The sequence below is a fragment of the Girardinichthys multiradiatus genome, chromosome 22 (assembly GCF_021462225.1).
Source record: "Girardinichthys multiradiatus isolate DD_20200921_A chromosome 22, DD_fGirMul_XY1, whole genome shotgun sequence".
NCBI lineage: Eukaryota > Metazoa > Chordata > Actinopteri > Cyprinodontiformes > Goodeidae > Girardinichthys > Girardinichthys multiradiatus.
The window spans coordinates 20,935,033-20,958,860 of NC_061814.1; the positions used below are offsets into that span (position 1 = coordinate 20,935,033).

The window sequence follows — 23,828 nt, forward strand, 5'->3', positions numbered from 1 at the left end:
AAAATCAATGCATTTGTCTCGGTATCTCCGCACACAGTTGTGATGTGTCAACAGCTTAATTTACAAAAACAGCATTATGTGTTTGTGAGTGCTCCTCACAATGCCAACAAGCATTTCCAACTTCTGTTCAGTGATAATAAACTGCATGCATGTTGTTTCAAGCAGGATTTACCAGCACCAGGAGGTAACAATAAAAGATCAGACAGTATTTATGATTATAGTCAAAAACAGGGTTTAAATATACAGGTCCTTCTCAAAATATTAGCATATTGTGATAAAGTTCATTATTTTCCATAATGTAATGATGAAAATTCAACATTCATATATTTTAGATTCATTGCACACTAACTGAAATATTTCAGGTCTTTTATTGTCTTAAAACGGATGATTTTGGCATACAGCTCATGAAAACCCAAAATTCCTATCTCATAAAATTAGCATATTTTATCCGACCAATAAAAGAAAAGTGTTTTTAATACAAAAAACGTCAACCTTCAAATAATCATGTACAGTTATGCACTCAATACTTGGTCGGGAATCCTTAGGCAGAAATGACTGCTTCAATGCGGCGTGGCATGGAGGCAATCAGCCTGTGGCACTGCTGAGGTCTTATGGAGGCCCAGGATGCTTCGATAGCGGCCTTTAGCTCATCCAGAGTGTTGGGTCTTGAGTCTCTCAACGTTCTCTTCACAATATCCCCACAGATTCTCTATGGGGTTCAGGTCAGGAGAGTTGGCAGGCCAATTGAGCACAGTGATATCATGGTCAGTAAACCATTTACCAGTGGTTTTGGCACTGTGAGCAGGTGCCAGGTTGTGCTGAAAAATAAAATCTTCATCTCCATAAAGCTTTTCAGCAGATGGAAGCATGAAGTGCTCCAAAATCTCCTGATAGCTAGCTGCATTGAACCTGCTCTTGATAAAACACAGTGGACCAACACCAGCAGCTGACACGGCACCCCAGACCATCACTGACTGTGGGTACTTGACACTGGACTTCTGGCATTTTGGCATTTCCTTCTCCCCAGTCTTCCTCCAGACTCTGGCACCTTGATTTCCGAATGACATGCAGAATTTGCTTTCATCCGAAAAAAGTACTTTGGACCACTGAGCAACAGTCCAGTGCTGCTTCTCTGTAGCCCAGGTCAGGCGCTTCTGCCGCTGTTTCTGGTTCAAAAGTGGCTTGACCTGGGGAATGCGGCACCTGTAGCCCATTTCCTGCACACGCCTGTGCACGATGGCTCTGGATGTTTTTACTCCAGACTCAGTCCACTGCTTCCGCAGGTCCCCCAAGTTCTGGAATCGGCCCTTCTCCACAATCTTCCTCAGGGTCTGGTCACCTCTTCTCGTTGTGCAGCGTTTTCTGCCCCACTTTTTCCTTCCCACAGACTTCCCACTGAGGCGCCTTGATACAGCACTCTGGGAACAGCCTATTCGTTCAGAAATTTCTTTCTGTGTCTTACCCTCTTGCTTGAGGGTGTCAATAGTGGCCTTCTGGACAGCAGTCAGGTCGGCAGTCTTACCCATGATTGGGGTTTTGAGTGATGAACCAGGTTGGGAGTTTTAAAGGCCTCAGGAATCTTTTGCAGGTGTTTAGAGTTAACTCATTGATTCAGATGATTAGGTTCATAGCTCGTTTAGAGACCCTTTTAATGATATGCTAATTTTGTGAGATAGGAATTTTGGGTTTTCATGAGCTGTATGCCAAAATCATCCGTATTAAGACAATAAAAGACCTGAAATATTTCAGTTAGTGTGCAATGAATATAAAATATATGAATGTTAAATTTTCCTCATGACATTATGGAAAATAATGAACTTTATCACAATATGCTAATATTTTGAGAAGGACCTGTACAGTATCTCAAAATTGGACTGTAAGTACCACCTCTCTACATTGACCTACATTCACTCCGTGATATACAATAGCAAAACAAACAGCAGATTATTGGTCCTCAGTTAATTGTTGTTCAATCAATCAGACGGATTTAAAGGGAAACTAACTCTGGATTTTTAAACATGGCACTCACAACATTCTCACTCCATGATCCCACCTCCCACTGCAAACAAAACCAGATCCTTCCTACGAGCAAACAGTGCTGAGATAGGACCACTTTTATGTATGAAACAGAATGAACAGTTGCTAGGCAACCACTAACACTTCTTTAGCACTAGAATCTGATTGGTGGAAAACTTCCAGTCAAGTTTTGCATAGACTTTATAACAAAATAAAAGATATTGTTTTCCAATACTGAGCTCATGTTGCTCAAACGTTTTGTTATGTTCAGTTATCAGGCTTTTTTTAAATAAATTGTAAACACTGACTTAAAAAACATTACAATGCAATGATTTGTCATAGCAAAAAAAAAAAAAGATGTGAATAGCATCTTAATATTAATAGATTCCAATAGGCCTGCTTAAGTACTAATAAGCATAAATATTAAGGATATTTAGTAGCTGCTCGTTCTTTAAGAAGTTTTATTTCTTCTTCAAAAAGGAGAATAATTGTATTGTGATTTGAACTCACTGAACTATCCAATATTCAAGATTTTAACAGCATATTTAATAGGAACTAGCTGGTGACACCCACATGCAGGGTGCCCATGGCCACTTTCAGTTCAAAGATATTACTTAGAGGCCCTTCAAAAGCCAGTTATACAAGGTGTTCCTGTGGATGCAGGCAGTTCTGACTACATATAAAAATATAAGTGCTCTGGTTTGAGTTTCTGCACGAGGACCTGCAGCTCAGCAGGGTAGCTGTGCTCATGTGCAGCCAGTGCAAATTGCTGGGTAAAGAAAGCCCCGCACAAAACCCACTAATCAAGCAGATGGTTCTATTGTGACAGCTATCCTCAACCAGCAGCACGCAGCTGCATTAAGAACCAATAATATGCTACTTTTGTCCCACTTACTAGTCTAGTTTTCATTCTAAAAAACGTTCAATGACCTAAAACAAAGCAGCCAATGGGATATGAGGCACCTACAGACTGCCATTCACTAAAACTTTTTACAATACAAGTAAGAGATACACATCATACCCGTATGAGAACACAGAACGTAGTAACAACTATGTGGAGCTGACAATGACAACACTGTTGGGATGTTGTCTCGCGATTCCTAATTAAATACAATCATTGAATTTATGCATTGAATTAATTTATAACAACAAATGTTGATGTTCCAGTGTTTTAACACAAAACACTGGAAACAAGATAAGCAACAGAATTACCTTATCAGTGCAATCTCTCTTACTCAGGCGTTGTTCTTACCAAATTTGCTGCCGTCACCTCAGCGAATGACAGGCCTTGTGGACTGATGAGAACATGATCCTGCTCTTTGCTGACGCGCACCTGAGACACAGGGAGGCTATCAGCCAGCTCACTCCTCAGGGCAAAAACAGTTAGGTGGAAAAATACATTCCAACATTTTTAACCCCATGAAAGAAAATTAATTCTGATCAGCGTCAAAAAGCCAGTCTGCACTGATGCCAGTGAAGTATAAGTCTTTACATGGACAATAGAAGAACCAGGAAATGCTTTTAACCTAAGCCTCTCTGCTCAAATGTCACATTCTGACATTTCAGGTGCTCAACAGGTATTTCACAATGAAGTCATGTCAGTTTAAATAGTTTCTAATTAAAAATCTCAGATATCTATAACATTTATCATTTATACTTTCTGAAATTAAAGAGAGATTCCTCTACAGGCCCTTGAGGAGTCAGAACATCAAGCTCACGTAAAGAAATGCAAAACTCTGTGCTGCATAATTAAGCAACCGTGCACTGAAGCGTGACAGTGAAGTTGTACTCACAGTGATGTAGGAGCTTGTAAAACGAGCCCAGGTGAAGAGGTCAACAAGCCTGTAGAGGGTGGCCAGTTTACAGCGACTCTGTTTCTCTCCTTTGGCAAAACAAGGAGACTCAAAGCTGTACAAGTCGTTTACTGGGGTCACCATCCCAAAGCCTGCAGCAAGACAAAACATCTTCAGTATTATCACTCTGCTTCAAAGCATTGGTAAACATGTTTAAATCAGTGGTCGTCAAAATCACATACTTTTCCAGCCTTAAATTTCCGAATTCTCAGTCCTTTTTAACCCATTTTAATAGAGCAAATTCAAACAACTTATTAGGAAATTAAAGCTGATATTTCCAGAGTGGTCCGTCTTTAAATAAGGAACACGGACAAAATGATCAAAAACAGGGAGACAGGAGGAAAGGATGGACAGATGGATGGATGGACTAACAAGCGGATGACCACGTCTTTTAAAGAAAGCAACAGGAAACAAAGTCTAGAAAAACAAATACTTCTCCGCAGCCTATTTTCTCTGTAGGAAATCAGTTACATGGTTTGCTTCTAGTGTATATACAGCTTTCTACATACAGGAAATTCGAGTCTCCACAGTTGAACGCAGCTCCAAAGCTAAAAAAGGTCTCAGAATTCCCAACATGAAACCAGAGGATATTTTTGGCCTTTTACTCCATATAAGGACATATAATGATACAGAACTCTGTCTATTTTACAGCCACTCTGGCTTTTTAAAAGAAAGGTTTGCATAAACAGCTTCACAACCACTTCCTTCGTGGCATGATCCAAATGTTTATATCTTCTCCATGACATCTCTAAAACAACCTTGAGACAAACAGTCACACTAACATAATTACCCCTGCAAACTGCAGTAATTCTTTGCAGAGTGGTCATGAGGGATGTACACAATGAGGGACATTGTCAACAGCTTTCTGCTTCTTCTGCACTTTCTGGGTTGTCGAGTGTCACAAGGGTCTGAGAATCTACCATCTAACAATAAGGTTAATCAGTGTCCAGAATGCACTCATACACAAGTAGCACACTCAGTTTCAACTAGGCCCGAAGGGACGAAGACAGATTCTTTTACAAAAACAACCACTCACTGATGGGTGAAGTCAAAGGGCCAGCACCTCCCACGGCGCTGGCCATGACCAAGTCAGCGATCTGCCTCAGAGCCAGGAGACCTGAGGGGTTGTTGCCCTTCGTCAGCTGGTCCTGTATTAGGCCCTCTAGCTCATCTTTGAACACCTGTAAACAAAGCAAGAGATGAAGGAAAAACACAGTCGTAAAGCTCCGTCACCCCGACAACTGGGACAAGCACAACCTTGACCTCATTCCAGCACTTTCAGAGGATGTGTCCAGGGAGCACGGCTCTCCCTATTACCACTGTACACAAATCACCAAAGGCTTATTAAAAGGCTCTTTGTGACTTTGTGAAAAGGGGGCTTCATTAAAAGCAAACAGGGGAAGAGGGGGGTCGGGGATTCACATTAAACCTGACTATAAATTTTTGCACCAAGAGTCGCCAATGGGTCCTGAAACAACAATATTTTCTTTCTGCGAGCCACAGCTGAGCCCTGGTATTCTGCTCCATCCGTCCACAGTTCCCATGGTGATGAGTTAGATTTGTTGGGTCTGTTATGCAACGAAAAATGAGTGTGGGCTCGTCTTATTTCCATGCACTTCATTGGCATTTGTGCATTACACCTTCTTGTGCTTCAGACTGATATAGTATGAGTAAGGTTGGACTGAAATCTCTGCCCAGTGAAGTACAAAATAAATACTTTCATTTTGGAAAGAATTTCTGAATTACATCAAAGTACACAAAGAGATTCCAAACAGAAAAAAAAACTGGGCCTCATCACAATATATCAGTGTGTACAACATTAGTGTTGCAAATGATATTTACACTTTGCATGCCAATAATATAATTAACTTGCTGGATGGGGTCTGACTGTACCAGGTGTCCACACATCATACAGGTAGTAGTGCTCTAATACTGAGCGTCACAGAGAGTGGCTGAAGCATCATAATGAAAGATTAGACACACAGAAGTCAGGAAAATGTGGATTTACCACACCTAATATGATCATCTCAATATTTAACAATAATAACACCACTACATGATTTCCTATAGCTGTATAGTTCTAAAAAAAAAAAAAAAAAAAAGACATTACTAAAGTAGATAAAAAAGGGCAAGATTTACAAGATGATGACCCAAAAGGTTCTGTCATGGTCTACTGTCATAAAAAAAAAAAAAAAAGAAAAGCATTTTAATGCATTAAATGACTAATAGCTCAAACCAATTCTAGATTTAAATGACTATAAGCTACACTTAAATAATCTTTATATGTTTACAACACATTTGTAAACAGATAGCAGATGCAATTTCAGTACATTTTCAAAATGATTCAATAATACATCCAATCTGGGATTTAAACACAAGTAAAAACTAAGCAGATATGGGCTTATCGCATCATGATCACATTAAGTAAAGATTCCACAACTTTACTGTATTTATGCAAAAACTGAAAACAAAAGTGCAAAATATTATATATAGGCTCTTATTTAAAACAGAAAGGTTACAGTTATTCCCGCAGCTTCTAAAATATTTGAAGATATTAATTACTGGGGTTAGTATAATGTTTTGTCGGCAAGTAGCTTCTTCATAATGTATGCCTAAAATCCTGTGACAAGACATGTAAAAATCATTTTATCTAAAACATTTATGCAATGTTATTGTGATCAGATTTCAGCATAAATTAAAATAAACATCTAATGGAGAGAACTAAATAAAAAAAGAACGGTTTTCAAGTTATACTCATAGAGACATGTCCCTTTTTAACGTCTTTGCATTCCTTTCTAGGGAAAATGGGATATTATAACCAGGAATCTTACATAGTTTTCATGTCAGAGTTCCATATTTTTCTAGATTTAATTTTTTAGTCTATATTTAACATTTAAATACAAAACTTCCCTGTGAATTTATGGTAGATATATCTACAGTGATCAGGTTGATGGATGGAGGGATGGAATAAAGGACCGATGGACATAAAAATTTTTTTTATCAAAACTCCCTTCCTCATATATGGAAAATACCTCATTTAAAAGTTATAGTTTTCCAGATTGTTTGGAAAACGCTTGAGGACAAGCTGAAATTAGTTGGTTTAGTAGCAAAATTTAGAAGTCAAATTGATCTTTCCTCCGAAAAACTGAAAAATGCACGTGCCTTCTGTCAGCCAGCTGACCGACAGTGTGCAGCAACAACTCTCTCTACAACCGAATTCCCCACATATTGCATTTTAGCTTTTTCTGCACAATATTACAAAAGTAAATGGTTTTTGGCAAAGTTTCAAGGAAACAAACATAACATTTGTAACATTTAGCTTTTTCAACATGGAAACAGAATGAATTTCACTGCCTCTCTGCTTCTAACAGCACTGCTCATTACTCATACATAGCGAAAGCTTCTGTGTAGGAGGAAGGCAGTCTCATGCAGCTCTACTCTACGTACTGGACTCTGCAGGATCTGGGTGACCCTCTTCTTCTGCTCCATCATGTTGAAGTCCTGCCTCAGGTCTGGCGACAGGGTCCTGCCACGCTGTGACTCCGGGTCGCTGTCGCCCACACTGTCGAAATGGTGCTCTTTGGAGTCATTGCTGGACAGAGACAGGGTCAGGGACCCAGCCGTATGCCTCACGTCCACCAAACTCATGTCTCCTCCTCAGTGGTCTCCTTTTCTCTGAAAAAAAAAAAAAAAAAAACGGGATCATCTCACCTCAACTTAAATTCAGGCTGTCAAGGCAACCAGAGTTATTTTAGCTGGGAAAGAAACTGTACTGGCTGCAGTGGTGACTCATGTAATTACAGTGATATAGACAAAGGAGAGGAGTACACTGTTATGTGACTGATGCAGATTTGTGCAAAGCAGCATCAGTCAGAAATACTTTGAACATGATGCAAGGGACATTTTAGAAAATAATAACAGCACAACATGACCATTGATACTTTCATATCCTAGAACTCTTCCCCCTCTATATGTGAGGCTTCAAAAAGCAGTCACCGACTCGGGAAAACTGCTAAGCATGGTGGACAGTAAACAAATGTATGGGCCTCTTGTAAATGAGCTCATATGGAAAGCAGTTAGCACCTGAATGTGGGGGTGGAGGAAACAGCCATTACATTAGGCCTGCATAAAAAGTTGTATTATTGCACTAAAACAAAGCCGACGATGCCGGTAACTTTAACGCATTTATAATAAAAAGTAACACAGAAGATGATGCACATAAAAGTAGAACCCGTATAAAAAAAAACAAGACAAACATGCAAACACACATTGAAAAGTACCTCTAAAAAGTCCTTCCAACTCCTCCCGGACGGCGTGATGTCGACTTTCTCCAGCGGAGACTAGGAAACAACGCAACAGCTCGGCTGTTATTGCATTTTCGAATTCATTTTGATGAGAAAAAAAGTAAAAAAAAAAAAAAAAAGCCTTGCGCAACTTGTGCTGCGTTACAGTACCCCGACGGAGCCGGACTGACCGCTGCGGCTCTCTCAGTGCTGAGCCGAGGAGTGAGGAACAAGAGCGGCAGCGTGGAGGAGGATGTGGGTGTGTTTGTGTGGGAAAAAGGAAAAGTGACCATGTGACTTCACTTATCCACCCACCACCAGGCCCTGGGAGCGGGACAAAAGAGCGCCGCTTGTCGTGTACCGGATTTTACAACTACACGCTGAAGTAGCAAGCATGGATTTGCAGTCTGCTTTTTCCACATAGATCCCAAAAATACCCCTTAATCCACTTCTTGCTTGAATCACAAAAGTTGGTTACTTTCTGTCTGCACATGATTTATTCCTACCCCCTGCTGCTTTATTTTATAAATAAGGCTGCTGTCTGAGAGCCTCATTAAAGCTTTATGGCTCTAATGTATAGAAACAGATGGCTAGAAGCCAGAGCATGTTTCCCTCCAAAACGTTTCCATATTGCTGGAGAAAGGCACCAGCTTCCCCGCGACCCACTATGGAATAAGCGGTAGAAAATGACTGACTGACGTTTCCATATTATAAGGACTTTGTAGTCAGATGTCTCCAAGAGTAAATAATCTACATAGTTTTTATCATGTCCCTAAGTCTACCGCTTCAGTAAAAATAACTTCCTTTTTTAAAGTGAGTCTCTTAACCTACTTGATTCTTATGGGAAAAATGACAGTTCATTTTCTACACCTGCTTATCCCTATTTGGTGCCTATCTCTGATGGTAATTAGGCGGGTGGGGTAATACACCCTGGGCAGATCCAGTCCATCAACGATGCAACACAACGATGAACACATGCACTCACTCCTATAGGACTATATATATATATATATATATATATATATATATATATATGTGTGTATATAACTTGTTTATTTCAATAATTAATTATGAGAAAGACGAAAATCTTCTGTCAATCTAATGTTCATGAGGATGTAACATAAAGCCTATTTAGTCCTTTCCATATATATGGAAAGCAGAATGATAATAATAATAATAGGTAACTAACTTAAAGAAAAAAAGCAAAATATTTGCTTTCTAAAGACATACAAGGACTAAAATAAAAGTATGCTGTAGATTTATATTCATGTCCCTTTAATTTGATGCCCTAAAATAAATAGGTTACAACCAGTTGTCTTCAGAAGTCACACAGATAAATAGGGTCCACCTGTAACTTAATTTGAGCTAATACAACTGTCATGTGAAGTCTTCAGTTGTTAGAGAAAATTAGTGCAGAACAGGGAACATAAAGGCAGAAAGTTATAAAACAAGACCCAAGTTTTGGAGATTTCACAGAGCACTGTTGAAGCTATCATCTAAAAATAAAGAGTATGGCACAGCAACTTAAATATGTGGCTATCTGCCTAAACTCAAAGAAGCAGGGGAACAGCCAAAACACCAATGGTAACTCTGGAGGAGCTGCAAAGATCCACAGCTCAGGTGTGGATCTGTTGATAGAACAACTATTAGGCATGCACATCTCAAACTTAGCCTTTATTAAAGAGTGGCAAAAAGAAAACAATAAAGAAATCAAAAATCACCCTGAACACACCATCTCTATGGTGAAACATGGTAGTGGCCGCATTATGCTGTAGGGATATTTGTCTTTAGAAGAGAGGAAAAATGGGCAAAGTTGACAGGAAGACAGATGGAGCTATACACAGGGCAACACTAAAAAAAACCTAGAGGGTACAAATATACACCAAACCTTTACATTTTTATTTGTAACAAATTAAAAAAACATGAAATATTTTCCATCCACTTCAGTATTATGTGTCAAACACAAAATTCCAATAGAATATATTGAAGTTTGTTTATTTGACCTGATAAAATGCTAAAAAACATCATGAATATTTTTTGTGACACTATACCTTAAATGGTAGAGCTCTCACCTCTTCCTGTCAACTCCCCTTTTCTGTTTTGCTTTGCATCCTCTGCTTTGGCCATTTTAGCAGTATTAAAATCCATCCCATATTAACTGATTGCAACTCTGGAATCCCTATTTTTTTGTCTGTACACTGCTCCCTTCACCCTGCAGATTTATTACATCTTTAATCAAACACATTCAAGCACTCACACATTTATCTTATCTTTACATGTGGAGTAAGACCGAGGAGTACTGGATCACGGACTGACGTGAACGTTTCCGGAAAAAGAGTCAGAAAGGTAGAGCAGATATGTAGACCTAATGGTTAATGTAATGAAAAGCAGAACTTTCCCACTCTGGAGCAGTGCGACCCTTCAACCCACCCCACTGCCCCTCCACCAAAATAGAAAAAAACCACCCTGCCCCTGTGCCTGGCAGAGTTCCCAATGAAACCACATGCAAGCTTAGATTCCTGCACAAACAGCCTCCCATGAGCCAGCCCCCACATTCTTTCGGACCACTTGAACTTTTAAGGGAAAGGAGTTTTATCTGGAAACTACTGACAAAATCTTAGTGTAAGTTAACACTTTGTCCACACAGATGACGGTCCAAAAGGAGCAAGGATGGCTACAAATAAAAGTACACCTTTGTGTATTTATTTTATTTTCAGGTGTAGGGATTCCTTTGAGTTATTGAAAGAAGCAGACATGTAGGAACTTCTGAGAAATAACTCTTTACTGGATTATATGAGAGGTTACACCTTATAAGGTGGAAAAGATCAAATTCAGATCTTGTTGGACCTTGTTTTTGTAGTTATATTCAGCTCCCTTATTTGATTAATATAATTTAAAATTTGCTATTAAATCATTCAGTAAAAGATTATAGTCCTCCTGTCCTCCATTTGCTGTGAGCCAAAGTAGATTCTCATTTGACTTAAATAGTAAAGAGTCTCCAATAACTAACAGCTTTAAGTAACACTAAAAACAAAGGTAACAAGGAGAACAAACTGAGTAAAACCATATTTAATTGAGAAAAATGAACTCAAGAAACTGACAAAGAATTAAAAAATCAAGCTCGCCACGATTGGGGTTTAGAGAAAATCTAAAAGCTGTCAGGTTGTCATGCTTGATGAGTTACTGTATAAATCCAAAGAGATATCAGCTCAAACAATGAGAGTTCGAGTCATGTCACGGCTGAATCTTTCAGAAAGATGTCTGGCAGAGCACATCGCGCTGAAAAAGTGGGATGCATGAGTCCACCTTTGACACCCCCAGGAGTTTGTTTTTTATCTCCCCTGGTGATGGGTTTGAGGAGGCTTGTGCTGAATCTGGTTTCTTTGACTAAACACAAAGAAAAGCAAAATAGCAGAGGCTGATATTATTTGTTTTTAAACAGGGATGTCCCATACAGTCCATTTATATTTAAATAGCATTTCAACGGTTAGCAAAATGCACCCCATGTAGTTTCTGTCACGTTTTGTATTTTGAGAGTAGGACCAAAATGCAGACATGAACGTGGGATAAGCATGATGGAGGTTTAATAACCAAAACAGAAAACTTACAGAACTTACACAAGGAGAACAGGACATGGTGCATGGTAATGGGAGGAACCAGCCAAGAACAATGAAACTGAGGGAATGAGCCTAATTAACACAACTAAACTAGACACAAAGGAAACTGCAAACCATGAGGGAAAAACTAAAACTGATCTAAGAGAATAAATTATAGTACACAGAGAACAGAGAACAGAAACCAATAGTAAGTTAGGAACTAAACCTAAAGGCAACCTATATAGCAACACCTTTCTAACAATAATTAACACAAAGAAATGAACTGATTACGGTAAGATCTTTCAGAACAACAATAAAGAACCCAGAAGTGATAAAAACAGACATGAAACCAAACACCAAAGGATCATAACAGTTACTAAAAATGTTACCAAAAAATTTAGAATGTGCTCATTCAGCACAAAATATTTGAATTGAAAAGAAAACAACAAGAAATAAATATCTTTATCTGTAACATAATTCACATCCAGATTTCATTAATTATTGAAAGTATTCATTAGTTTTTTAAACCATATTTGCTAAAATATTGAATTGATAAACAACTAACACTGTAAAACCCTGAATATATAAATAGTATTTCTATACCATATTCCTCGTATGCATGAAATAAATATTTCATGCATGCTAGGAATATGCCATGTTGCCGTTCTGTGAAAGGCATTATATAGGTTCTCTTGTAGTGCACACAAACATGTCGAAGTTGACCTTTTACATTCAATAACTTCTTTTCCCAAGGTCTCTTCAAAATGTCCTCACCAGACATTTAGGTCTAGTCAAAATAACCTGTTATTCCACATAGGTGGTGTCCTGAGATCTTAAAAATATATGACATTGCTAAGTTGTTAGGCTCAAATAAATGACATGTTAATGCCTGTTAATTTATACCAAAGTCTTATTAGCATAATTTTATTTAGCTAATTTAGAAATCCAATAAATTAGCTAAATAAAATCATGCTAATTCCAATAACCCCTCCTTGAACCGCCACCTTAATGTAGTGGAGGGGTTTGAGTGCTCAAATGATCCTAGAGGCTATGTTGTCTGGGGCCTAAATGCCCCTGGTAGGGTCTCCCATGGCAAACATGCTCTAGGTGATGGGTCAGACAAAGAGTGGTTCAAGAATCCCTCATGAGGAGGAAAATATTGATGCACGTGACGTCGCCCGGTACGGCGGAGCCGGGGTCCCACCCTGGAGCCAGGCCTGGGGTCGGGACTGCTGGAGAGTGCCTGGTGGCCGGGTTGCTCCTCGTGGGACCCGGCCGGGCCAAGCCTGAACGAGAGACGTGAGGCCATCCCCCAGTGGGCCCACCACCTGCAGGGGGAACCGTGAGGGACCGGTGCAAAGAGGATTGGGTGGCGGACTGAGGTGGAGACCTCAGCGGCCGGATCCCTGGATGCTTAGGCTGGCTCTAGGGACGTGGAATGTCACCTTGCTGGGGGGGAAGGAGCCTGAGCTTGTGCGGGAGGTCGAGAGATATCGACTAGAAATAGTCGGGCTCGCCTCCACGCACAGCGTGGGCTCTGGAACCCATCTCCTTGAGAGGGGTTGGACTCTCTTCTACTCTGGAGTGGCCCACGGGGAGAGGCGGCGGGCTGGTGTGGGTTTGCTTGTTGCCCCCCAGCTCAGCCGTCTCGTGTTGGGGTTTACCCCAGTGGATGAGAGGGTCGTATCCCTGCGCCTTCGGGTTGGGCATAGGCCCCTGACTGTCGTCTCGGCCTACGGGCCGAGTGGTAGTGCTTAGTACCCGGCCTTCTTGGTGTCCCTGTCAGGGGTGCTGGATAGTGCCCCTCCCAGGGACTCCATTATTCTGCTGGGGGACTTCAACGCCCACGTGGGAAACGACAGTGACACCTGGAGAGGCGTGATTGGGAGGAATGGCCTCCCCGATCTGAACCCGAGTGGTGTTTTGTTATTGGACGTCTGTGCTAGTCACGGATTGTCCATAATGAACACCATGTTCAAACATAAGGGTGTCCATCAGTGCACTTGGCACCAGGACACCCTAGGCAGGAAGTCGATGATCGACTGTTGTCGTAGTCATCAGACCTTCGGCCGCATATTTTGGACACTCGGGTGAAGAGAGGGGCTGAGCTGTCCACTGATCACCACCTGGTGGTGAGTTGGATCCGCTGGAGGAGGAGAAAGCCGGACAGACTTGGCAGGCCCAAGCGCATAGTGAAGGTCTGCTGGGAACGCCTGGCGGAGCCCTCGGCCACGGATGTATTCAACTCTCACCTCCGGGAGAGCTTTGACCAGATCCCGGGGGATGTTGGAGACATAGAGTCCGAGTGGACCATGTAAACTGCATCTATTGTCGATGCTGCTGCCTGTAGCTACGGCCGTAAGGTCTGCGGTGCCTGTCGCGGCGGCAATCCCAGAACCCTGTGGTGGACACCTGCAGTAAGGGATGCTGTCAAGCTGAAGAAGGAGTCCTATCGGCTGTGGTTGGCTTGTGGGACTCCTGAGGCGGCTGATGGATACCGTGAGGCCAAGCGTGCTGCGGCCCGGGCTGTGGCAGAGGCAAAAACTTGGGCCTGGGAGGAGTTCGGTGAGGCCATGGAGAAGGACTACCGGTTGGCCTCGAAGCGATTCTGGCAAACCGTCCGGCGCCTCAGGAGGGGGAAGCAGTGCTTCGCCAACACTGTTTATAGTGGGGGTGGGAGGCTGCTGACCTCGACTGAGGACATTATCGGGCGGTGGAAGGAGTACTTCGAGGATCTCCTCAATCCTGCCGTCATGCATTCCGTGGTGGAAATTTATTGGATTTCTAAATTAGCTCATTAAAATCATGCTAATTCCAAAAAATAGTCGAGCTCGCCTCCACGCACAGCGTGGGCTCTGGAACCCATCTCCTCGAGAGGGGCTGTACTATCTTCTACTCTGGAGTGGCCCACAGGGAGAGGCGGCGGGCTGTGGTGGATTTGCTTGTTGCCCCCCAGCCCAGCCGTCTCGTGTTGGGGTTTACCCCAGTGGATGAGAGGGTCGTAAGCCTGTGCCTTCGGGTTGGTGATAGGTCTCTGACTGTCGTCTCGGCCTACGGGCCAAGCGCCCATGGCCATGGAGGCCATGGAGAAGGACTACCGGTTGGCCTCGAAGCGATTCTTGCAAACCGTCCGGCGCCTCAGGAGAGGGAAGCAGTGCTTCGCCAACACTGTTTATAGTTGGGGTGGGAGGCTGCTGACTTCGACTGAGGACATTATTGGGCGGTGGAAGGAGTACTTGGAGGATCTCCTCAATTCTGCAATCACGCATTCCGTGGTGGAAACAGAGGCTGGGGACTTGGGGTTGGACTCTTTCATCACCCAGGCTGAGGTCACAGAGGTAGTTAAAAAGCTCCGCGGTGGCAAGGCTTCGGGGGTGGATGAGATCCGCCCTGAGTACCTCAAATCTCTGGATGTTGTTGGGCTGTCATGGTTGACACGCCTCTTCAATATTGCGTGGCAGTCGGGGACAGTCCCTCTGGACTCGCAGACTGGGATGGTGGTCCCCCTTCATAAGAAGGAGGGTCTGGTTTGGGGACCAGTGGATTTCGTCTCTTTTTTTTGCAGATGACGTGGTCCTGCTGGCCCCCTCTAGCCAAGACCTACAGCATGCGCTGTGGCGGTTCGCAGCCGAATGTGAAGCGGCTGGGATGAGGATCAGCTCCTCCAAGTCCGAGGCCATGGTACTTGACCGGAAAAGGGTGGCTTGTCCTCTTCAGGTTGGAGGGGAGTTCCTGCCTCAAGTGGAGGAGTTCAAGTATCTCGGGGTCTTGCTCACGAGTGGGGGAAAAATGGAGCGGGAGATCGACAGACGGATCGGTGCAGCTGCCACGGTAATGGGGGCACTGTGCTGGTCCGTTGTGGTGAAGAGAGAGCTGAGCCGAAAAACAAAGCTCTCAATTTACCGGTCGGTCTACGTTCCTACCCTCACCTATGGCCATGAACTTTGGGTCATGACCGAAAGAACGAGATCCCAGATACAAGCGGCTGAAATGAGCTTCCTCCGTAGGGTGGCCAGGCACTCCCTTAGAGATAGGTTGAGGAGCTCGGCCATCCGGGAGGGGCTCGGAGTAGAGCCGCTGCTCCTCCACATCGAGAGGAGCCAGTTGAGGTGGCTCGGGCATCTATACCGGATGCCTCCTGGACGCCTTCCTCGGGAGGTGTTCCAGGCACGCCCCACTGGGAGGAGGCCCAGGGCACGGCCCAGGACATGCTGGAGGGACTATGTCTCTCGGCTGGCATGGGAACGCCTTGGGCTCCACCCGGAGGAGCTGGAGGAGGTGTCTGGGGAGAGGGACATCTGGGCGTCTCTGGTGAGTCTGCTGCCCCCGTGACCCGGTCCCGGATAAGTGGAAGACGACGAGACGAGAAATCCAATAACCTTTGAAATAATTTACAATTAGTCATAATTTAAATGTTCATGCTTGAATGTGAATGTTGTATTTTGTTGATATGTTAGTCAAAACAAGTCAATTTATTATTGGTAGTGTAGTGAGGCTTATTTCTGGCATTACCAATATTCTGCTTCTGATTGGTTGATCAGATCTTGATGATGTCTCCTTCTCCAGAGGCACATGCTGTGAAGGAGCTGCTGAGTTCTGAGAAAGACCAATCCTCTAATCCCATTAAGATACTTTATCTGACCAATTCAGAGAGAGACCCGATCAACCTGGCAGAACTGTAATTATGAGTGACCTTCTGGTAGAAAACAACTCTTTGTGTTGAGATTTTCCTGTCACTTGGGCTGAGAGACGGAGGTGTGGGAACTATATGAGCAGAAAATAATGTGAGTGATTGAGACATGGGTTCAGACCATAAAAAGATGCTCAATTTTGTCTTTAGTAGCGGCTCCGGTGCTAAAAGCTTTTGGGCCCAGGCGGTTCCGAGGTTTGGATTCCTGCTTCTTTTACCCTTCCTCTCTCAACTTATAAAATTATAATTAAACTTAGGCAGCAAAAAACCCTTTCAGCTCCTGAGAGACAGACACACTGCTGATAATGGTTAGAATTGTAATTAGTTTAGATAAGAATATTTTAAATGTTAGTTTCCTCAACATAAAATAGTTTAATGTAGTGTAATCAGTAAAACAAATTTTACTGATTAAGGTTGGTAGTGCTTTTTATTACCCCTTTAACATTATAGCAAGAAATACCTCACAATATTGTGATTAAAGATGTTCTTAGTGTCGCCCATCCAAATACACACATAAATATAAGTCAGGTTATTGTGTATTACATTTAATTTTTATTTGAATGGTCTTAAGAGAGGATGAAGCAAGACATTGTGTATTTTGAGTAGGGATTTATTCAGTTCTAGTTCCACATTTGGGTCAAGCTCCAAAAACACTCAATAAATTTAATACAGCCTGGTAGTAAAAATGAGACTCCTGGTCTTTCTGTCTAGTTTAAATGACGTTACATGCCTATGATGATACCTTGCGGAATAAACAGATATTTGTCTCTTTCATCTGCTGTTAGAACAGGCATCCAAGTTCACATTTTCACTCTCTGTCTACATACACTATTGACAAGTCAATGCATTATGTTCAATTCAATTGAAATTCAAATTCAAAAATACTTCATTCATCCCAAAAGGAAATTAAATGTTGTTGTAGTTCATATTATGCAGGCTTCCTCAAAGAGCTGTTGTAGATGTTGACGGCTGTGGGCAGGAAGGATCTCCTGTAGCGGTCTGTCTAACAGCAGATCTGAAGAAGCCTCTGACTGAAGACACTTTGTTGTTGTAGGACAGTCTCATGAAGAGGATGCTCAGGGCTCTCCATAATGTTCTTCATTTTATGAAGTATCCTTCTTTGTACAATGATCTCCAGAGGTCCCAGAGGAGTCCACAGAAAAGAACCAGCCTTCTTTATCAGCTTGTTGAGCTTGTTCAAGTCCCTGGCCCTGATGCTACTACCCCAGCAGATAATGGCAGAAGAGATCACACTCTCCACAACAGACTTATAGAAGATATGCAGCATCTTGCTGAAAACACCGAAGGTCCTAAGCTTTCTCAAGATGTACAGTCTGCTCTGTCCCTTCTTGTAGATGGCTTCACAGTAGCATCTCCACTCTAGTCTGTTGTCCAGGTGAACACAGAGATATTTATATTCCTCCACCACCTCCACATCTTCTCCCATGATGGAAGTAGTTTTTGACCTATTCTTGTTTCTTTTAAAATCTACAATTATCTCCTTTGTTTTAGTCATGTTCAAGATGAAATGATTGTTCCCACACCATCCCACAAAGCAGTCCCCCAGCTCCCTGTACTCATCTTCTTGTCCATCTCTGATCCACCCCACAACTGCAGAATCATCCGAGTATTTCTGCAGATGACAGGAGTCTGTCTTGTACTGGAAGTCTGAGGTGTACAGAGTGAAGAGGAATGGTGAGAGTACAGTCCCCTGTGGTGCTCCTGTGCTGCTGACTACCTGGTTAGACTCACAACCCTTCAGTCTCACAAACTGTGGTCTGTTTGTGGTCTGTAGTCTTTTATCCAAGAGATTGAGGCCTCCACCTGAGTTTCTGACAAAGCAAATCAGGTTGAATTGTGTTAAATGCACCGGATAAATCAAAGAACATGATTCTCATGGTGATGCTGGCTTTGTCCAGATGACAGTGGGTTTATTGAACCAGGTGTATGATGGCATCTTCAATTCCAACTCCCCCACGATAAGCAAACTGAAGGGGGTCCTGATGGTTCACTGTTTGCTTACTCAGGTGGGCCAACAGGAGTCTCTCCAAGATCTTCATTATGTGGGATGTCAGGGCAACATGTCTATAGTCATTGAGGACTGATGGGTGAGTTTTCTTTGGTACCGGAACAAGACAGCAGGTCTTCCACAACAATGGAACCTTCTTTTGGGCCAGGCTAAGGTTGAAGAGGTGCTGCAACATCCCACAGAACTGCTCTGCACAGGCCTGCCGGACTCTAGGGCTGACAATCTGGACTTGCAGCCTTATTCCGGTTCAGTCTTTCCATTTGTCTCTTCACCGGACTTCTTGAGACACACAGGTGGAATGGGGGAGGCAAAGGGAGCATCAGCATCTTCGGATTTGGTTGAAGGCAAATACTGTATGTAGAAGCAGAAGGGTCCAGAGCTGACATGGAAGAAAATACATTTGAGGTGTTACAGGACTGCTGTGGGTCATGTGGGTCAAAGGAGGGTGGGATGTCTGTGGGTTCTTGTAGGGCTTGGAGTTCATCCAGCATGGAAGAGATGGTTTGAATTTCCTCCCTCTCTCTTTTCTTTTTGCTCCTTTGCACCTCCTTTGTAAAAAATAATCCCGTGGCCATGGTGACGCACCGTAACAAATGTCCAAAAGTTAAAAAAACTATCAGCAAATATCCTGTCAGCTGCACAGCATCCGATAGCAGAGAGGATAATTGTCCAAAAAAACAAACAAAGAAAAAAACCAAATTGTCCACCACAAGAGGAATTTGAGTTCTTAAAAATAATTAATCAGAACGAAAAGTAATAGAGCTACTCCAACCTGCTGCCACCTTAAGCGGCACAATTCTAGCACTGAAGCAAAGGATGTTGATAGGAGAAGTTTAATTAAATATATCTTCAAGGTGGGTCCTGGCCATATACATTGTTTAAATTTTATGATCAACAATTGTGTGATGATTAATCTAGATAGCTAAATGTTGTTTCAGGAATGTGTAAGCATTGTGCCAACAGTGGAGGGTAAATGGCTGCCAGCAGCCACTTTTAAACACAAGAGGTTGCGCTCTGGACATGAAAAAGAAGTAGAAAGAAGTCAATCAGGCCTCCACAGTTCAAGGAAACACAAACATGGATTTCTTGAGCATAAGCAGTATAACAATACCACTTATTATCCTGCCTGTTTTACTGAATCTTTTCCTCTGTAATTAGAGCACGTGGTAAAGGGACTGTGTTTTTCTTTGATAACAAAAGATATTATGTCTTCTTGAGGGGTAATATCACAACTTTTCCCCCTTAACTTGCAGAAGGTTATGAAATATTGACCAAGGTTTTCTCAACCCTTCCATGATATCCATTTCTGCGAGGAACCTTTTTGTCAGTCCATTCGCCCTTATCCCTGAAGGCAGGCCAAATGATATTGGCTGCTGTTGGGTTTTTGACAACATGGTGATCTGGGAGTCTTCAAGTTTTGATTGCACAGCCAAGTGCTTTTAGATAAAACTGCACAACCTTAAAAATTATAAAGCTATAAGCGATAAGGAGCAGGCATGGTTTTAGACTAAGTTAAACATATCAGGTCAGTTAATTTATGAGCATATTTAATATACAGTGACATTATAACACTGTGTAACAGTATAAAAGTAAACAAATTACTGCATTTATTTTACAATATCAAGGGCAAATATATTTTAGAACCATATATCCTATAAACATTAAATATAAAACATAAATAAATCATAATCAGCCTTACCATTGTTTTTCAAAGCAGATTAGCAATTTAAAATAAAATTCTGACAACAAGCAAGCCTTTGCAGCCATAAATCTCTTAAAACATTTAGTGCATGCCATATTTGATGGTGGCATGCCATTTGGATCTACAGTGTGTGATGGATTATTGTCATACATATAATTGTTACTGTTTTTTTGATTAAAAAGACCCTTTTGTAACGTTGTTTTAAAAATATTTCAAATGCATGTGTGGCCACCTGTTGGCAATACAGAAAAAGGACGTAGCAAGACCCTTTGCGACAAATAGCTATGCAGGAAATGTGGGTGATCTCTGAAGGTGAAAAGGTAAAGAGGACAGATTTTTCTCACTCTTGTTCTGTTGGAAACCCTTTTACCCCAGGATTTAGAACCAATTTGTACCTTTGATTTCAAGAAAGTAACAATCCAAACCTGAGGGAAAAGGACAAAACACTGTTCATGTCATTGGACAGATAGCTCAAGCCGGTAGGAAACACCCAGATCAACAAGGTGACCACCACTGGGATTTGCGAGCATTAGGTTTAGCAGATAAGAAAATCCTTTCTTTTACATCAGTTTTTATCTCTATGCATTCGTTTCCAGCACATAATATCTGTCGATATCAGCTGATTGTATTAAGTCAACCTCTTATCAAACGATTCTCTGGCATGTTTGACTATAATAATTAGTCTCTTCTGTGGGAGACCACATGTGTGAGGAGACTTTTTTCTGTGGCTAGGCCAAATGAATAAAGGTTTGACTGCTGCAGTCTGATTTGTATTCAGCATTTTAACTTCCCTTGCCTGACAGATAGAAGGGAGATGTAGCACGCTTAAAGTGGCTTTTTAGGGTCAAACAGCATGTTATGGGCAAACTAACTGCAGATGTCCTTACAGATTTTGAGTGGTGTGACAGAATAACATTTTGACAGTTACAACACACGTAAAACAAAGAATTATGTGTAGAAAAGAGAGAAAGAACCACTGCATAGCTCACTAATATAAAGCAGGCCATTCTGGTGACACAGATATAGGGAGGACTGTGCTGATATCCGTGTTCATCAGAGTAAGATTGCTGGTGAGAAAATACAACATACCCTCACCGGCCACTTTATTAGATACCTTGCTAGTGGTTGGACCCCTTTTGCCTTCAGAACTGCCTTAATCCTTCGTGGCATAGATTCAACAAGGTACTGGAAACATTCCTCAGAGAGTTTGGTCCGTATTGACATGATCGCATCACACAGATGCTGCAGATTTGTCGGCTGCACATCCATGATGAGAATCTCCCATTCCACCACATCCCAAAGGTGCTCTACTGGATTGAGATCTTATTGTCATAAGTGGACATTGTGTCCACTGAGTTCATCATTTCAAATGCAACATTACCACTCTTCTAAGGACTAATGAATATAGCCTTTGTGAGTTACAAGCCTGAACACAAGTGAAAATGAAATCATGCAAAAGTAATAAAAGAATTAGGGTTGAATGTGACATCATGAAAATGGAATTAAAGCACTCCGCTTTTATTTGCTGATCATATGGTTTAATGTGGCAAATGTATTTTCAAAATAAAGTCAAACATAAAATAATGCACTGTGCGCATTGGAATTACAATGTTAGGATGTGGCAATGAGAGGGAAGTGTTCTACAATTGACTTTGTATTTCTACAACAAAACAGTGTCATTTTCTGGATATATTTAGAGTGTAAACTCCACCTTTAGCTGAAAATGGCTGGGCTACACCCCTCTCTGATAGTCCACTTTGAAGCTGAAATAATTGACATTGTTACAGTTGGATCAGTTCCCTTTGTGGCAACTATGTCAACTTACACATGTTCGTGATTACACAGACACACACACACCGAGTTGCAGCTGTGTGGAAACATACAGGCTTGTTTACAAAAGTGGAGGAGCTGGCGGGAGTCCCCACTGTGGTTGTCTTTGGATGGCCTCCAGTGGTTAGTATGTGGTTCATTTTAATTTGGGCAGTGGTGTGGCTACAGCAGACCTCTTGTGGACTTTTATATTTGAATCAAAACTATTAGAAACTGGGCAGTTTTCATTTTATGTCATAAAGGTCTAAAGGTAGCCTAATTCGAGCTAAAGATCCAGTGCATGCAAAATATGTAAGAAGATATAACCTGTCAAAAGAACAATCGATTGCATAGGTGAAAAGGTTTGGGTCATGACCTGCCTATTTGATTTTATGGGAGCCTATAATTCACATCACCAGACGCACATATTATGAAACCCTGTGCTCCCCCAACTCCACATCTAAAGTCAACAAATGCTCACTTAGAGTACTGTTTCTGCAGGGCAACGTTTATTGAAACCAGCTGTTTGTAGCCTCTGCAGCTGGAGTTGACAGTCTAGCTGCAAACAGTTCAGCTAGTGGAGTTCAGCAGCACTGAGGGTGTTGCCTAGAGAATGCAGCAAAGTAAGACAAGACCGACTGGATTCCTACATATTTTTATGAAAGAATTCCATACTTTTCCAGACTCTTTTTAAGAGCTCTCAGTCTAATAGTAATAGTTGATACAATAATTTGCAATGAACTGGATGGATGGATGGATCTCTTATCCAAACTTGTAAAATAATTTGATATAATTCTATACTTTTTCTAAATGTGTCTTTTTCATGCTACAGAGGTAACACCTCCTCAACCATCAACCATCACTTATCACTACAATTCCTGTATGCAGTGCTGTATCCTATACTCTCAGTATATAAAAGCAAAAAAAAATTAACACACCTTACTATTTTCAAACTTATCCTGCTCCAGAATTCCTCAGGTTACATTTCCAAATCCCACGGTTCCAGGCTTTGTTAGAGAGCTATTTATATTACTTTACACTTTGAGACGGGTCATCTGGTTTTCCAGAAAAACAGGCGACCACTGCTTTGTCTCAGATCCCCTGAACTCCCACTGTTTGTCTGTGACGGCAGCTGCCTATTCTCATGGGGAGGCAGGAAAACTTGACAGAGGGGGTTTGTGGAGACCTTCATATGAGACAAAACTGCAATGGGAAAAATGGGTGGATCAAGCTTCCGCCCCTCCTATATATACATTCTGAAATAAGTTGCTTCATTTCTACTGAAAACTGCAAGTATCTCCTTCTTGGTATATCTTTTCTCTGCTTAATGAGTGTGCCTCATGTTCTAAATTTTTTTCTCGAGGATAGCATTGCACACAAAAAATGCTTGCCTGCTTTCACCTCCACCCACTTACTCTCTTTGCAGTGAATGAGTAGGATGAGCTGCTCTCTCTCTCCTCTGCACCACCTGAACACAGCAGACTTTTGAAGAGAGCATGCTTTTTTCTGTGGAGAAGGTGGAAATACTGGGTAATTACGTGCTTATAGACATAGGGTTTTGCTGCCACAGCAAGGACACAATGATGGGAAGTGATGTGTGGGAAACAAGCCTGTGATCTGAGGGGTCTCTGTGTAGTTATCCAAAATAACACAAATCCTCCAAGAAATACTGACATTGTGCAATGTGATAATGTCAAGTGCAGATTCCAGTTCACACTGTCAACACAACTCTGCTGCAGCAGCTATAATGCTGCATGCATTATGTCTGAGTTCTCAGTAAACTTGGATGCAATCTGTTTGGTGAAATCTCAGATGTTCTGGAAGAGGAACCAACGGGAAACTGTCCACTG

At 41.9% G+C, this 23,828-nt stretch overlaps 1 protein-coding gene across 2 annotated transcripts in view; it reads right to left on the reverse strand.

Moving 5' to 3' along the window:
• LOC124859031 (gamma-adducin-like) overlaps positions 1-23,064 on the reverse strand; it is a 40,408-nt gene extending 17,344 nt beyond the window's left edge. Inside the window, exons 1-5 of one of the 2 annotated variants that reach the window (XM_047351470.1) lie at positions 22,917-23,064; positions 7,317-7,544; positions 4,906-5,050; positions 3,810-3,961; positions 3,269-3,349 (exon numbers count right to left, since the gene is read on the reverse strand). In XM_047351470.1, the coding sequence (XP_047207426.1) occupies positions 3,269-3,349; positions 3,810-3,961; positions 4,906-5,050; positions 7,317-7,517 (579 nt within the window). In that variant the 5' untranslated portion in view covers positions 7,518-7,544; positions 22,917-23,064. Of the gene's footprint in view, positions 1-3,268; positions 3,350-3,809; positions 3,962-4,905; positions 5,051-7,316; positions 7,545-8,149; positions 8,385-22,916 lie in introns of those variants that run through there. The other variant, XM_047351469.1, reaches the window with a different exon arrangement.
• Positions 23,065-23,828: the final 764 nt, after the last annotated feature.